At 53.9% G+C, this 14427-nt stretch overlaps 1 protein-coding gene across 1 annotated transcript; it reads right to left on the bottom strand.

The window, feature by feature from the left end:
- Nucleotides 1-344: 344 nt before the first annotated feature.
- On the bottom strand, nt 345-14324 carry DUSP3 (dual specificity phosphatase 3). Its single transcript, XM_059148183.1, has 6 exons — nt 14222-14324; nt 13959-14010; nt 13417-13541; nt 12723-12882; nt 9914-10140; nt 345-4179 (listed from the first exon to the last, which is right to left on the bottom strand). Exons 1-6 carry the CDS (start codon nt 14280-14282, stop codon nt 3974-3976), a joined length of 831 nt encoding a protein of 276 aa, XP_059004166.1. The 5' UTR covers nt 14283-14324; the 3' UTR covers nt 345-3973.
- Between the last annotated feature and the right edge of the window lie 103 nt (nt 14325-14427).

The raw sequence follows: 14427 nt of genomic DNA, 5'->3' as shown, positions 1-14427 counted from the left end.
ACCCAAGGGCCACCCAGTCTCCTACTTTCTTAGGAACGTAAATCTACCTCCCTCATTTAGCATGGGCCTCTCTAGTCAAGACTATTCTAGTCAATTATCCCTCAAAAAAGCTGCAATTTTTTTAGAAATTAAATAAATAAAAAGATTATTCCCATCACAGGAAATTTCTGGTACTGGCAAAATGTTTAACCAACATCTACTGCATAAAACTAATCATCACAGGACTGAGAATGAGCTCGGGAGGGCCAATTTTTAGATGATACTTATTTTTGAAAGTTAGAAAAAAGCAAACATAAGAGCATCAGAGAAAATCAGCAGAGATAAGAAAGACCCAAAAAAGACCATTTCTATGTAATGTAAGACATTTATTTTGGTTACAGTTAGTGTTTTAACACTGATTTGTGATACAACAGACGTTAAACTCACTTTCCTTTAAAACCAATGTTTATACCTGCCCCTTTTCTGTCCAGGAAACTCACGCTTTCACAGTCAAATTACCCTGAAAGCTGACAGGAGATAAATCAAGCTTCCAACCACTCTCTGCTCTCTCAACGGGAGAGGGCCTCTACTTCCAATCAGGATAAAGTCTTAACTTGGTTAAGACCAACACTGTTGGCTCTTCAGTGGTTCTTGGTACTGGTTTTATGGCAGAAATCTCCTGTGAGGAAAGTGCATATCTTCTTATTATAAGATCAGTGCTTATTTGGATTAAAACATTAGCATCTTAACATTAACTTGTGACACAAAAGGCACCAACATTCCCTTTCAAACCATCCATCACCATGGGTGGAACACAGCGCCACCTGCTGGTCACCGTATTGTTACATACCCTATAATTCCCAGATGGTGGTAAATTCCAGGTGGGGATTCTCAGAGAACCCTATACAGTGTCAGAGCCAAAGGGACCTTAGAGGTCTTCTAGATGAGGCCCCTTGTTTTGACAGATGGTGGTTTCTGCTCTCCAGATAACTCAGAGTGGCAGATAAACAGACCAGCCTGTGGAAAGTATACTGTTTTTAGGTTTGAGAAGAAAACCATCTAGTGCTCTAATTTGACTGAGGTGGGGGTCTGCTAGTCAAAGAAAGGGATCAGATCACGGAGGAGGGTAAGAGCACCCTGAGTTCCTATTCCATCACTTCCCAGGGGTAGAAAGCCGTCCAGAAAACGACCATGGGCAGCTGGGCACGTGCTGGCTCTTACACCACAGAATTTTATTTTACTCAAAAATTAGGAGCTAAATCTCATGACGTAAAGATAGGGTTTCTGGGACCAAAGACTACCAAGAAATCCCCGTTATCAGCATAAAAGTAATTGCCCAAGTAAAGGCAGTAATTTTCCCAGTGGCCTTTTCTCCCTCAGGCCCCCACCAAAAGGCCTTCAAGAGGTCCTGATTAAAGGAGCCTGAGTAGCTAGCTGCCCCTGTCCCATCGTGGGACCACTGCTGACGGGTGCGAGGGGGTGCCCTTCCCCCCAGTCCCAGAGCCTCTTCCAGAAGCAGAAGGGAAAGCTCCAACTTAGGGACGCTATGTGCTTCCTGGAGGAAGAGGCACACCTTCTAACCAAATCAGGGACCCAGGCTTCTTGCTTCCTGCTCCTGGAGCAGGGATGGGCTTGTATCAAATCCCTCCCACGCTCTTCCGGACCCCCTCACCCCCTTGGCACCGCAGCTTGAATGGTTGTACTCCATCCACAAAACTGGCTCCTAGGCACACCGGCTGGGTCAAGGGCATATGCCTGCCCCTGGACACTCCAAGGGGGTTCCTTTCTTGATGGGGAGCCTAGTATGGGACAAAAGATTCAGTTTCAGGAAGAAGCAAACCTGAAATCTTAACTCGGCTCTTCCTCAGAGCCGGGACGGATGGGCACCCTGCCCTCCGTCAGTCTGAACCCCAGTTCCTTTTTCTTCAAAGGTCACAATACATGAATAAGCTCTGCCAACTGGATAGGGTTATTGGAAGGATCAGGTTAGATTAAGTGGGATGGTTCTCGGGAAACCGGAAGATGAGGTACACGGGTTAGAGGATGGCCATTTCACTGAGGTGGGTTTATGTGGGCAGTCCCGTCTCTGGGAGAGACCACAGCTCCTAGTTTGTTCGATGCGGCTGTGGTCACAGAGGAAAGCGACCGTCCAGAACCCGCGCTCTGGCCCTGTGACGGGAGAGGCCACGACACCCGGGAGTGAGGCCCTGCGGCACCCTGCTTCTCCTCGTCCGGCCCGACGCCCCTGGTCAACTCTGAAAAAGGCACATTCCCCACCTCGACAGGTGAACACTGCCTGAATTTCCATTTACAACGGAATTTTGAAGACTCGACAATAGTCCTTGGTTTTTTACTTCTGGTAAGACTCCTTCTGCAAATCCTTGCAAGGGATCCTACCACAAATTCAGGTTTCTGGGAGCTTGATAACACCCACCAGAACATCACCCTGCATGGGTCTGGGGCTCAGAAACAATAAGAAAAAGTAAAATTCTGCAAACTTTTCTAGATCTCTGTGTGCGAGGAGCTGGGGTGGGGGGGGTTGCGGGTATGGCTGAGGACCACCTCTCTGCTGTCGGGGAACCTGAAGACAACAGGAATGCATCCCTTTCCATGGCAACAATCACTCAAAGTCCTAACAAGACTGTTTTCAAAACAAAACTCCTATATTCTGACACATGTGTGCACACGAGAAAGCATTATCCTTATGGATGACTAATGTCATCCTTGAATTAGTCCTAAAAAAAGGTGGCTCTGTTTTGTTTGTTTGCTCTACAACCAGTCAAGTCTCCACTTGGAGGCTCCGCTGTGTTTCATTTTGGCCTGGCTGACTCACTTTTGCTCCAAGGGCTCCGGGATCGTTCTTGGCACCACAGAGCCCTAAGACCCACCTAGAAGTGGGCGGGGTGAAAGCCTGCTCCTCCATCCTCTGGCTGTGTTTCTGAGACTCACACCCCCTTCCACACCCACACACGCACCCTGTAATTGGCCAACTTCCTCCTTCTGTCCTTGGAATAGCAACAGAGACAAAAAGCAGTTGGCATGAGTAGCTCAAGCTCGCCCACGCTATAATTCAGGACAAAACCTTTACAATTCTTCAAATGGTGGGGGTTTTAAATAGGCTGGAACTTAAACACCCTGTTTTCTCAGAAAATAATAATAATAATATAAAATAAAACCATGCCCAAGACATCACTCTTCTAACAATCCAAGTGACTGAGAGCAGCGGTCCAGGAGAGATATTCCAAAGCAGCGGATTCTGAATGCAAGCCTGCCAAAGATTTTGGCATTCTAGATACTGTGGACTGACAGGAGTCCTCCAGAGGAATGTCTGCCCACCTGACGGCCTCTTTGTTTGGGTATCTTTAATCCTACTGAAATACTTAAAATGCAGTCTCTTCATGGGAATTTCCACCCACTATCAACTGCTGGCCGGCGGGGGCCAGCTTCAGCCCTCAAAATGCGAGCCTCTGCCTATGAACAGCTGGCATGAGCGAGGAGGAGGCAGGCAGGGTGGGGAGAGAGGGGCCTGTGTTTGCATAGTTCCCTTACAGGGCTCGAGGTGCTGCGGTCCCCACTCAGGAGAGGACCCAGGGTGCATGGCAGGGAGCGGGGGAGGGAGGCAGGGGGCAACAGAGGTCAGGAAGGGCCCCTGGGGGCATCTCGAGCCTTTCACTGCCACAGACCTCCTGCCTTGGGTCATCCAGGAGAAGCATGCACGTCACAGGCCTTCCCCCTCTGCGCCCCCACCTCAGGGAGAGGACATCATAAACTACAGGCACAGGACACACCAGGGAGCGACAATGCCTTCCTTAGCAAGCTTGTTTATGTGCTCCCCAGGGGGAAAGTGGCCCAGGGCTGTGTTGGGACAGACTTGTGGGCAAGTGCCTGGTGATGCTGGGAGCAGGGTACACTGTGTTTCCTAAACATGGCGGCTTCGGACACCTCGACCAGGGCCTCCCCGGCCTGCCTCTAGAGAAGAGGCCGAGGGGGTGCCCTAGAGTTTCAACTTCCCCTCCTTGACGAGTTTGTCATTGAGCTGGCACAGCTGGGCCAGGAAACCATCGTTGGGGCCGATCTCACGGTTCTGCCTCACGATGCTCAGGGCAGACTTGACATCCATCTTCTGACGCATCATGAGGTAGGCGATAACTAGGGTTGGGGAGCGGCTGTAACCTTCCCGGCAGTGGACGAGGACCCGGCCTGGAAGAGAAACAGGGGCTCGTGAGCTGGAGCTGGGGGCTGTCCGCACACAGCCCGACTCAAGTCCCAACTCTTCTGGGGGAGCACCGATGAGTACCCCAAGACGCCACTGTGCTGCGAGGCGGGGAGATATGTACATAAGCACATCACCCTGGCAAACTGTGGGGCAGTATGTACTCAAATGGGACACACGCAACCCCTATGGCCCAGTGGGGAGGTACACGCATGCCCACAAAAGACACACACCCAAATATTTCGAGGGTGGCACTGTTCCTAACAGCTGGCAGCTCCCAGAGGCCCATCAATGGCAGGACAGATTGCTAACAAGGAGGGGTGCCTGGGCCACCCAAGCACCCCTGACTTTGATATTTCAATCAAAACCAAAACACATGAGGCACCTGGGTGGCCCAGTTGGTGAAGTGTCTGCCTTTGGCTCAGGTCATGATCTCAGGGTCCTGGGATCGAGCCCCGAGTCGGGCTCCCCCACTCAGCAGGGAGTCTCTGTTTCTCCCTCTGCTCCTACCCACAAGAGAGCTCATGCTCTCTCTCTCCCTTGATCAAATAATTAAATAAAATCTTAAAAAAAAAAAAAAAAGAAGAAGAAGAAGAAGAAAACACAGAAATGACCCAAAGGTCCACCAGCAGGTAAATGGACAAACTGGGAAGACTCGTCAGCGTTCGACAGGAAAGGGCAACAGCCACGGGCAGCCACATGGATGGACGCCCCAGCAATGATGCAGACAGGGCGGGGCCGAGAAAGTGAACCCGCCGTGCCATTCCATTTATACAAAAGTCTACAAAAGGGACACTCCTGTCTGGTGACAGAAAGCAGAGCAGTGGTTGCCTGGGAATGGAAGGCAGAGGGGGCGGACAGGAGAGGTCACAGAGGCGCCTGAGAAAACACCAGGGGTTGGGGGGGCGACGGGCGAGCTCTCTGTCGCCCTTGAGGTGCTGGTTTCACAGGTGTACGCGTATGTGGAAACGTCAAATCGTGGGCTTGGAATACGTGTGATTTGTTGACTGTCAATGACACCGCAACCAAGCGGTTTCAAAAACGTAAAAGGAATATGTGTATCAAATACAAACACAGGGACAGAAAATCAAAACACACAAACGGAAACACCCTCTCACGTCCCCCCTCCCGCCATGGCCCATGAGGCCCGACGCAGTCCGGCCCCGCTTTTGCCAGCTCTGTTCCCAGGTGTCTGCTCCCACAGCCCTCCTCTCCACAGCCATAATGCCCTCCCCGGCCCTTCTCCTCTTCCCTGTTCTCCGCCCCCACCCCCCACAGGCCTTGTTTGCTGTCCCCCTAGCCTAAAATGGGGAAGCTCCACAAGGCAGGGCTGTCCATCCGTTTTGTTCCCCGCTGTATCCCCAGCACTTGGTGAAAGGAAGTATCAACCAGTCCCACCACACTGCATTTCCACTGGGGGGTTCCCAGGAGCCCCAAGCCTTGGCTTCTCTCTGCCACCACCCCCTCCCGCCACAGAGCCTTAGTTCCGGTCCTCGTCACCCTCACCACGGCCCCCTCCACACCTCCAAACCCAGCTCTCGCTCTACCCCCACCAACAACCCACACTCCACCCAGCAGCCGGAAGGGTCTTTCTAAAATTCAAATACAACCTGTCACCCTTTTCAGGGCTTCGGGTCTCTAACGTGTGGCTTACAAGGCCGAGTGCCCATGGCCCGGATACCTTCCCATGCTTTTTCTCCACCCCTGTGCCTCTGCACATGTCATTCCCTCTACCTGGAACGTATTCTCTCTCTTGGCCACCTGGCAAACTCCTCCTCATTCCTTAAAACCCCAGTTCAGGGGCTCCTGGGTGGCTCCGTGGATTAAGCCTCTGCCTTCGCCTCAGGTCATGATCTCAGGCTCCTGGGATCAAGCCGTACATCTGGCTCTCTGCTCAGCAGGGAACCTGCCTCCCCCTCTCTCTCCGCCTGTCTCTCTGCCTACCTCTCTGCCTACTTGTGATCATTCTCTCTGTGTCAAGTGAATAAATAAAATATTAAAAAAAAAATACCCAGTTCAAATATTTCCTTTGTCTAGCACAGGGATTTAGAACCAAAACCTTTGGGGCACCTGAGTGCCTCAGTTGGTTGAGGGTCTGATTTAATTTGGGTTCATGTCTGAGGGTCATGAGACCAAGCCCTGCACTGAGCCCCCCACCCCACCCCGGGGGCACATGTGCACACAACTCTCTCTTTCTCTCTCAAATAAATAAATAAATACAACTTTTTTTTGAGAGAGAGAGAACACATGTGTGGGGGGGGGGGGGAAGTGGCAGGGGAAGAGGGAGGGGACAGGGAGAATGGGAGAGGGGAAGCGGGACTCCCTGCTGAGCTCAGAGCCAGAGGCAGGATTCAATCTCCAGAACCCGAGATCATCATAACCTGAACCGAAACCAAGAGTGGGACACTCAACGGACTGAGCTACCCAGGTGCCCCGATAAATAAATCTAAAAAACAAAAACAAAAAAACAAAAAAGAAGAAAAAGGGGCACCTGGGTGGCTCAGTGGGTTAAAGCCTCTGCCTTCGGCTCCAGTCATGATCCCAGGGTCCTGGGATAGAGCCCCGCATCATCGGGCTTTCTGCTCGGCAGGGAGCCTGCTTCCTCCTCTCTCGCTAGCTGCCTCTCTGCCTACTTGTGATCTCTATCTGTCAAATAAATAAATTAAATCTTTAAAAAAAAAAAAAGGAAAAAAGAAAGAAAGAAAGAAAAAACTTGAAGTCATGTGAATGTGGGTTTAAATTTTAACTTGCTGGTTGTGATGGTTACAGGAGTCAACTCAGCCTGTCTATGACCAGGCAGCTGATCCAGCACTAGTCTAGAAGGTATTTTGTGGATGTAATTAACACTAACTATCCATAACTATCAGTTTCCTTCAGTAAAGGAGACTGCCCTCGATCCTGTGGCTGGGCCACATCCAATCAGTTAAAGATCTTAAGAGCAAAAAGTGAGGTTCACTGGAGATGAAATTCTGCCTCGAGGCTGTAATAAAGAAGGTCCGCCCAAGTCTGCAGCCTCCTAGGCTGCCCTCCAGATTTCAGATCTGCCAGATCCTACAACCACGGGAGCCAATTCCTTAAAATAAATAATATCTATTGCTTCTCTTGGTTCTGTCTTGCTGGCCGGTACACTGCTTATGAACTCTACAACCCACTACCCCCCACACGCCTCCATGTCCTCATCTGTGGTCACAGTACCCATTGCGCAGTGTTGTTGGGGGATTGAAGGAAACGTCCTATAAAGTCCTTAGACCAACGCCCAGCATATGAACTAACTCCTAGCCAGCAACAGGAGTTGTCTGGTGGAGCCCAGTACTTTCTAGGACAACAGCCTGGCTCTGTGTCCCTCCCAGCCACGCACGGATCTACTCTCCTCCGCCAGACCGCACGTGCCTTAAAGGGCAGACTGTGGGGTACTGATTTTTGGATGCCCTACAACTTCTAGTATGCACTTGGTGCTCAAAAAATGTTGGCTGATTAGCCAAGTGGTTGAGTCTCCACCAGTGCTTCTACCCTGCCACTATTTTGAAGGAAATCTGGTGGCCCAGAGTCAAACAGAGTCTCTTCTGTTCCTATCACGCTCTGCTCAAAACATGACTCTATTCTCCCCACGCCTCCCATGCAGGAAGGAGGACCTCGCCCGCCACTCCCCTGCCCATTCTCTCTCTAGCCAGCATACCCAAAGGGTGTGGAGGGAGGCTTTCCCTGCCCCAGCCCTGATGAGAGAACCCCTGCAGAGCCACTGCCTCACCACCCGGAACATACTCAGCAGCCCAGGACTCCCAGAGCTGATCAGGAAGGGGAAGGTTCGAATTTCCAGCCTTCCAGGCCCCACCCAGAAGCCATTCCTCCCTAGAGGCCTCCCTTGATCCGGACTGGAAGTGACTGCTTCCTCCTCTGGGCACTCCTGGCTCTTCCCACTTCTCCAAAGTAATGGGGGCCCTGGCTCCCCCGAGCCCTGCAGCCTGTGAGAAGCCGCTGTGTTTCTGTTGACTCACTTGGCCAATCAATCTTAGAAGCATTTACACTTGGCTTGACAGCCCATGGAGTTCATTTTTGTCACTCACTCAGTAATCATCCGCAGCGTGTCTGCTATGGGCCCAAAGCTACCTCACATGCTGGAGGGAAAGACAGGGACCCCGTGGATCCAGCCAGAGGGCAGGTCTCACGCAAGACAGTTTGCCAGAAGACGAGGTAGGGAGAGGCAGAGAGAACTTTCCAGAAGGACAACTCAGCCCACGCTGCCTCCCGCTAAGCCTGGAGGTCACAGAAAGTCAAGGTCTGTTCCTAGGGGGATGGAAAGGGGAAACAGAGTCGGAAGGCTCTAAGTTTCCCGAGCAGCTGACCAACCCATATACAAGAAGAGCAAAATCCATCCCCTTAACTGGGACCCTCGTTCCCATCTACATGGGGACTCCGTACAGCCGGAACAGAGGGGGTGACGTACATGAGACCATGAAGGACCACAAAGGGCCTGACAGTGAAGCCTATAGACACCTCCCTCCTGAGCCCCAGACACACAATAACCAACGTCTAGTACATGCTGTGCACTGGGAATCATTCCAGGGGGAGGCTGCTGGGCACAGGAAGCAGAGATAGGCTGGAAGCAAGGGAGTATGGGGGCTTACCTCCCCTGCAAAGGTTGTGGGTGGGGGAGGAAGAGGCTGGGAGAGGCAGCTTGAAGGTAAAGGCAGTCCCTGAGAGGAACAAGCGATAAGCAGAAAGGGCAGGTGGCCAGGGCTGGTCAACTGACGTCTGCCCTCTGCGTTCTAGGGTTTCCCCCCCAGGGACGGCCTGCCTAACTGCCAGTGCCTCAGCAGGTCCCCCTCAGTCGCAGATGTGGGAGCCGCAGGAAGCATTCAGAAAGTGGCTGGAAGATGTGGCCCGTGGGCCATCGCCTGCTGAGTTCCAGGCGAAGCCCAGCCATGGCAGCCCCATTCCCCTGGCCAGGCATTCGTGTAAGCCAACTCCAGCCAGTGAGATCTGAGGGGAACCCCACTGAGGATTTCTGAGGGCCCTTCCACTTGCTGCTCATTTTTATTTATTTACTTATTTTTAAGATATTATGTATTTATTTGAGAGAGAAAAAGCACAAGCTGGGCCAACGAGCCGAGGGAGAAGGTAAAGCAGACTCCCTCTGCCAAGCAGGGAGCCTGACATGGGGCTGGATCCCAGGACCCTGGGATCATGACCTGAAGCAAAGGCAGACGCTTACCTGATTAAGCCACCCAGGCGCCCTCCTACATGCTCTTTAAGAAAAGAAGGAAACATGGGGACGAGATGGCTGCCTGGTCTTCTGCCGTACTTTGTCCTGCCGGGATGTGGTGACTGGGTCTGCCACCGCCATCTTGGGACCCTGAGGGGAAAGCCCAGAGGGTAGCAGGGGGGGGAGGGGGAAGCACCTTGTCCTGACACGGCCACTGAGCTGCTGAATCAACCAGCCCCAGAGCTCCTTTACCTCAGCACTTCTCACCGCAGAAGATAAATCATTATTGCTGAACCTATTTTGGAGGCATGGCGGGGAGTGGGTAGAAATGAACTCTCAGCCAGCCAAAGTCCACTCAAACACCAGGACCCCAACCAAGGCTGCCACTGTGAGAAACGTTTATATATCTTGGGTAACGTGGGGCCTTTTGACAGAGAGGAAGCCGGTGGCGGGCCTGTTTTCTAGAGAAGTCCGGTCAAAGCTGCCTTGCCTTGATTCCTGGTCCGCAGGTGCCTTACCATTCTTTTGAGCCAAGGCCTGGTCGATGAAGTCTGCAGCCCTTTCAAAGTAGGCGCTGAGGTTGAACTCCTGCGTGTCGTTGGCCTTGATGCCCAGGTAGGTGATGCCGGAGTCCTTGTAGAAGTTGGCATTGGTGTTGACGTGCATGAAGGACCTACCCTCAGCGGCATTCAGCACGTGCGTGATGCCTAGTTTCTGCAGCTTGGGGATGTCTTGAGCCACAGACCTGGACAAGAGACAGCGGCAGGGAATGACTCACTCACCAGCTGGCAGCCCAGGGGGAGGAAGATGGAGAAGATTCTAAGTCTCCCGGCAAAACGAGGAACCCTCGGCGCTCGGCTCCTGCCAGCTTCCCCTCATCTTAGGAGCCACCTCCCTCCCTCAAGCCATATCTAATTACCAGCAGCTTCCCCAAATAGCCGAGGCGGTTTCATGCCCATGTCGTTCCCTCTCTTTGAAATGCCCTTCTCGAGCTTCTCCATGGACAGACACCCTCTCATTTTTCACCACCTTCTGCAATGTGTCCCCATCTCCCCTCCACCCCCAACCTGGCATCTGGCTTCCTACCCTGTGGTGGGGGGTACAGCCTAGTGGGCTCAAAATGGGCTCTAGAGCCAGACTGCCTGGGTCTGAATCCAACCCTCAGACCTAACATCCAGGTAACCTTGGACAAGCCACTTAACCTTCTGGTGACTCAGTTTCCCTGTCTGTCAAATGGGGAGGCTACCCCTTGGGGTGGCCCATGTTACATGAGTGGGCCTATAGACAGAGGCCAGCACTGTAGTCCGTGCTCTTCTAATGCCTGATTGTACTGCTTTGTTCTGAGCCCCTCAAGGGAGTAACCCACTCCACTGCCCAGCACCTGCTATCAGCACCCGGCACTTAGTAGGCGTCAACTGACTACGTAGTGAATCCGAGAAAAAGAAGGAAATCAGCATATTTGAGGCAGCCTCCTTCCTTGGATCATAAAATACAGTAGCCCCTCCAGTCCCCCAGAGGGACCCTTTCTGTCACGGAGCACCAGCCACATCTCTGAGGCTCTCCTGGGTGAGTAAGCACTTGGGGACCCAGTGGCGCCAACTCTGGGGGTTATAAAACATTTGATCTCAATAGTCAAAGGGCTCCTTTATGTCATCTCCCAACAACGTCCCAATTCAGACAGCAGTTTATACTTTACAAAATGCCTTCTCCGACAGGAGATCTCGTCTGCCTGAAGCAAACCCTGGCCTTGAGCTCTGGTCCCACTGGACAGTGGAAGGATGTGCTGCGGGCTCACACAGACAGCTGAGCAGCGAGCTGGGAAGAGGCCCGATGCCAGCCCTGTTCTCTCCCCCCCTCACTCTGCCTGTCATGTTCACATCAACTGCATATCCTGAGTTCTAGAAAATGAGGCTCATACAGGATCCTCTCTGCCATGAGAGCCCTGATTTGATTCAGGGGCTCCCAACAGGCAGGGAGCATGAGGCATTCCATGCTGAGTGCCCCCCTCCCCCAACACACACCCCTGGCCAGGTCAAAGCCAGATTGGTTAATTGGCCAGGGGACGTGTTTTTCTACAGTGGCCACCGGCACGGGTCATGCTGGCTGCCACCAGACATTCACAAGCTCGGTTTCCACTCAGGAAGTGGGGGCAGCTATTCAGCTATTCACTTGTGCCCAAGTGCCCTGGAGAGCAGGGTCTCCGAGGGAGCCAAGGCCATTTGCTGCTTCCGTGTCAGGACAGGGCGCTATCCTCAGAACTTTGCAATTTCCTGGGCCCTTTGGCTGAGGCTCTGGGACTGTTTTCGCTGTCCCTGCTCACCAGGCTGCACATGGTTGTAGAGCAGTGATCAATTCTCTGAAGGTGAGCTCCCATTCACCTCCCTTCTCCATTAAACATTTAACAAATTCACCATTACCATTACTATCACTGTGAATGCACACTCAAGCGCCTGACACACAGTAGGTGCTCACTATGGTGAATGAATGGACGGAGTGGATGAAATTGTCCCCCATGACAGTGGGACCTGCTTTAAAGACCTTATTTATTAGCCCCACGATGACCCCCATTTTTGTGGCAGCCTTTAGTAGGATAAGGAAGCAACACGTTGTAGTACAGGATAGGGGATACAGACATGAACGAGACATTAACCCTGTCCTCATGGTCCCTCAACCACCCTGTGCCACCATGTCCTCCAGGGTAAAAGGAGAGAGGGGAGTTAATTCTGGGTTTCCAAAATGCAGACCCCGGTCCATAGAGCTTAGGGCGTTGGTAAATCAAACCCTATCTGGAAGGCAGGAGAAGGAGCGAGGAAACCCCAGCCCAGCCCTCCGGATCCCTCATTTGGAGTATTTCGATTCCCTGATCTGGTCTGCCCAGCCGGGGAAAGTTCCACGCCCGGTTTGTGACGTCAGCCGGTTGCTATGGCAGCGAAGGCAGACATTCCGCGGTGACCTCACTGCAGAACCAGGCAGCTGTCACATGACGCGCGGGCTGGAGACCGGCCGGGTGACAGAGGGCCACCTGTTAGGTGATCACGGTGGCCCGACCCCGCCCAAGGCCGAGCCCCTAGCGGGTAGCGCCAGGCTGGCCGAGCGCCCCGGAATCCGGGCCCCCCGCGAGGGGGGAGGACCGCGCGGGGCCTGGGCGGGGTCTAGCCCCTCCGCCTCCACCCGCGCGGGGGCGGGCGGCGACTCTAGCCCCTGCCCGGCCCCCAAGGTGTTCCAGGAGGTCGACCACGCCCCACAAACCGCCCCCCCCAACCCCGCTTGCCCGCGACGCCCCCACCCCAGCTTTCCGGTGGGCGGGGCGCCCCAGCGGCGACTCACGCGTTGCCCACGTAGATCCTGGGGGTGACCTCGTTGCAAGGCTGGCTCGGTAGGCTGTAGCAGCCGCTGCCGTCCGACAGCAGGTCGTTGAGATCCTGCACCGAGAGCTCGAACGGGCCCGACATGGCGGCGGCCGGGCCCTGCACGCCCGGGCAGCAGCCTGCGAGGGGAGAGCCGCCGGGTCAGCTGGGCGGGGGCTCCCGAGCCGGGACCCGCCCCGTCCCGCCCCGGAGGCGGGCCCGCCGGGCGCGGGAAAAGGCGGAGCGCGGACGGCTGGCACGCTCAGCTCCCGGCAGGGAGGCGCGCAGCCCGGGGCCCGCGGGGACGCTCCGGGGGCCCTGGGCCTGCCCCCCCGCCGGCGGAGGTGGCGCCACCCGGTTGTTTTAGGGGGTCCTCGGTCCATCCCCAGCTAAGGGCTTTTCTGCATCATTATACATGGGGCAGTGCTGTAACAACTTTGGATTAAACGCAGAGCGACATTAATTGTCCCAACTGAACGGGGTACGCACAGGTTTTGCTGTTTTTGCAGTTTTAGCGGGACACCCGGATTCCGCCTGCCTGCTGCAGACCAGCGGCATTGACATCCCGGGGAGCTCGTCAGAAACGCAAAGTCTCTGCCCCAGCCCCGCCATGCTGAATGAGAATGTGCATTTTACAGCCCGCACCCCCACCCCCGGCCCCCCGCGATCCTTACAAAGGTTCAAGTTTGGGAAGCCCAACTCTGAGGCACATTTCTTCCAACATTTATCCGGCTTCAAAGCTTGGACTCTGTGCAGCCAGGCTTCACATTCTGACCCTGGCAAATCAGCCTCTCTGAGCCTGTTTGTTGGGGGAGGAGAATAAATGGGGATACTAGTAGCACCTAACTCCTAGGGTTGTTTGAAAGATTAAATGTGACACCAAGGAAATCGCCCAGCACTGTATAGTGAGCACCCAGTAGGTTTCTGCCTCTACATCGGCCAATGCCGTGAGCACCCACTAGGTGCTACTCCACCTGTACTGGCCTGGAAACCACCAGGCAGCTTCGCAGCCCTTCCAGGAGCAGCTACCAGCCCACCATGAGCCGTGATCGCGTTGGCAACCCCTCATTTGCTGAAATCCCACTAAAAGCAGAAGACAGACTCCGTCTTTCCCCAGTGCGGATGGCAGACTCCCGCCCCACCCCCACTCCTCCAAAATGCAAATGTCCCGGGAGTTTAGGAAACCCCCCATCCTGAGCCCAGCAGCAACACGAACTTGGTTCTTGAGCAGCAGAGCAGCCTGTTGCTTTGAAGTTCAGATTCTTCATCTGCAAAACGAAGAAATTGCATGAGCTTCTCACGAAGGCCATCTTTCACCTGCCCCCATGAGCTTGGGGTCTCGCACCTCAGGAGGATCCACCGTGGTGGAGAATCCTGAGCTTACAGCTGAAGGTGTGTGAGCGAGCCTGGACTTCTCCATCCCCACCCCCACTTCGCACCCGCACCCAGAGCCTTCCTACACCTCCCAGCACACCACACCTTTTCCCCCTGCTGTTGGGGGCATCCACATGTCAGGCAGGTTCTGAGTCTTGTCCCCCATCTTGGTTTGGACCTGTGTTAGCCTTCAAACAGAAGTCCAGGGATAGCCAGGCACACTCTGTCACTCCTTTTCCTTCCCCAAGACCTGTCCCTGATGTCATAACGGGGTAACTATGACAGCCTGTCGTGGGGACAGCTAACTACCT

The sequence above is a fragment of the Mustela lutreola genome, chromosome 15, assembly GCF_030435805.1.
Source record: "Mustela lutreola isolate mMusLut2 chromosome 15, mMusLut2.pri, whole genome shotgun sequence".
Lineage (NCBI taxonomy): Eukaryota > Metazoa > Chordata > Mammalia > Carnivora > Mustelidae > Mustela > Mustela lutreola.
Note: the sequence above shows the minus strand (reverse complement) of the source record. Positions and strands in the feature narration are given on the sequence as shown.

What these genes read in the sequence shown, in the direction of transcription:
- DUSP3 (XM_059148183.1), bottom strand. Translation starts at nt 14,282, where the DNA reads ATGGGGGACAAGACTCAGAACCTGCCTGACATGTGGATGCCCCCAACA. An exon ending in CCCAACAGCAGGGGGAAAAG is followed by an intron (nt 14,011 to 14,221) that starts GTGTGGTGTGCT and finishes TTCGTTTTGCAG; the next exon opens with ATGAAGAATCTGAACTTCAA. An exon ending in AGGATCTACGTGGGCAACGC is followed by an intron (nt 10,141 to 12,722) that starts GTGAGTCGCCGC and finishes TCTCTTGTCCAG; the next exon opens with GTCTGTGGCTCAAGACATCC.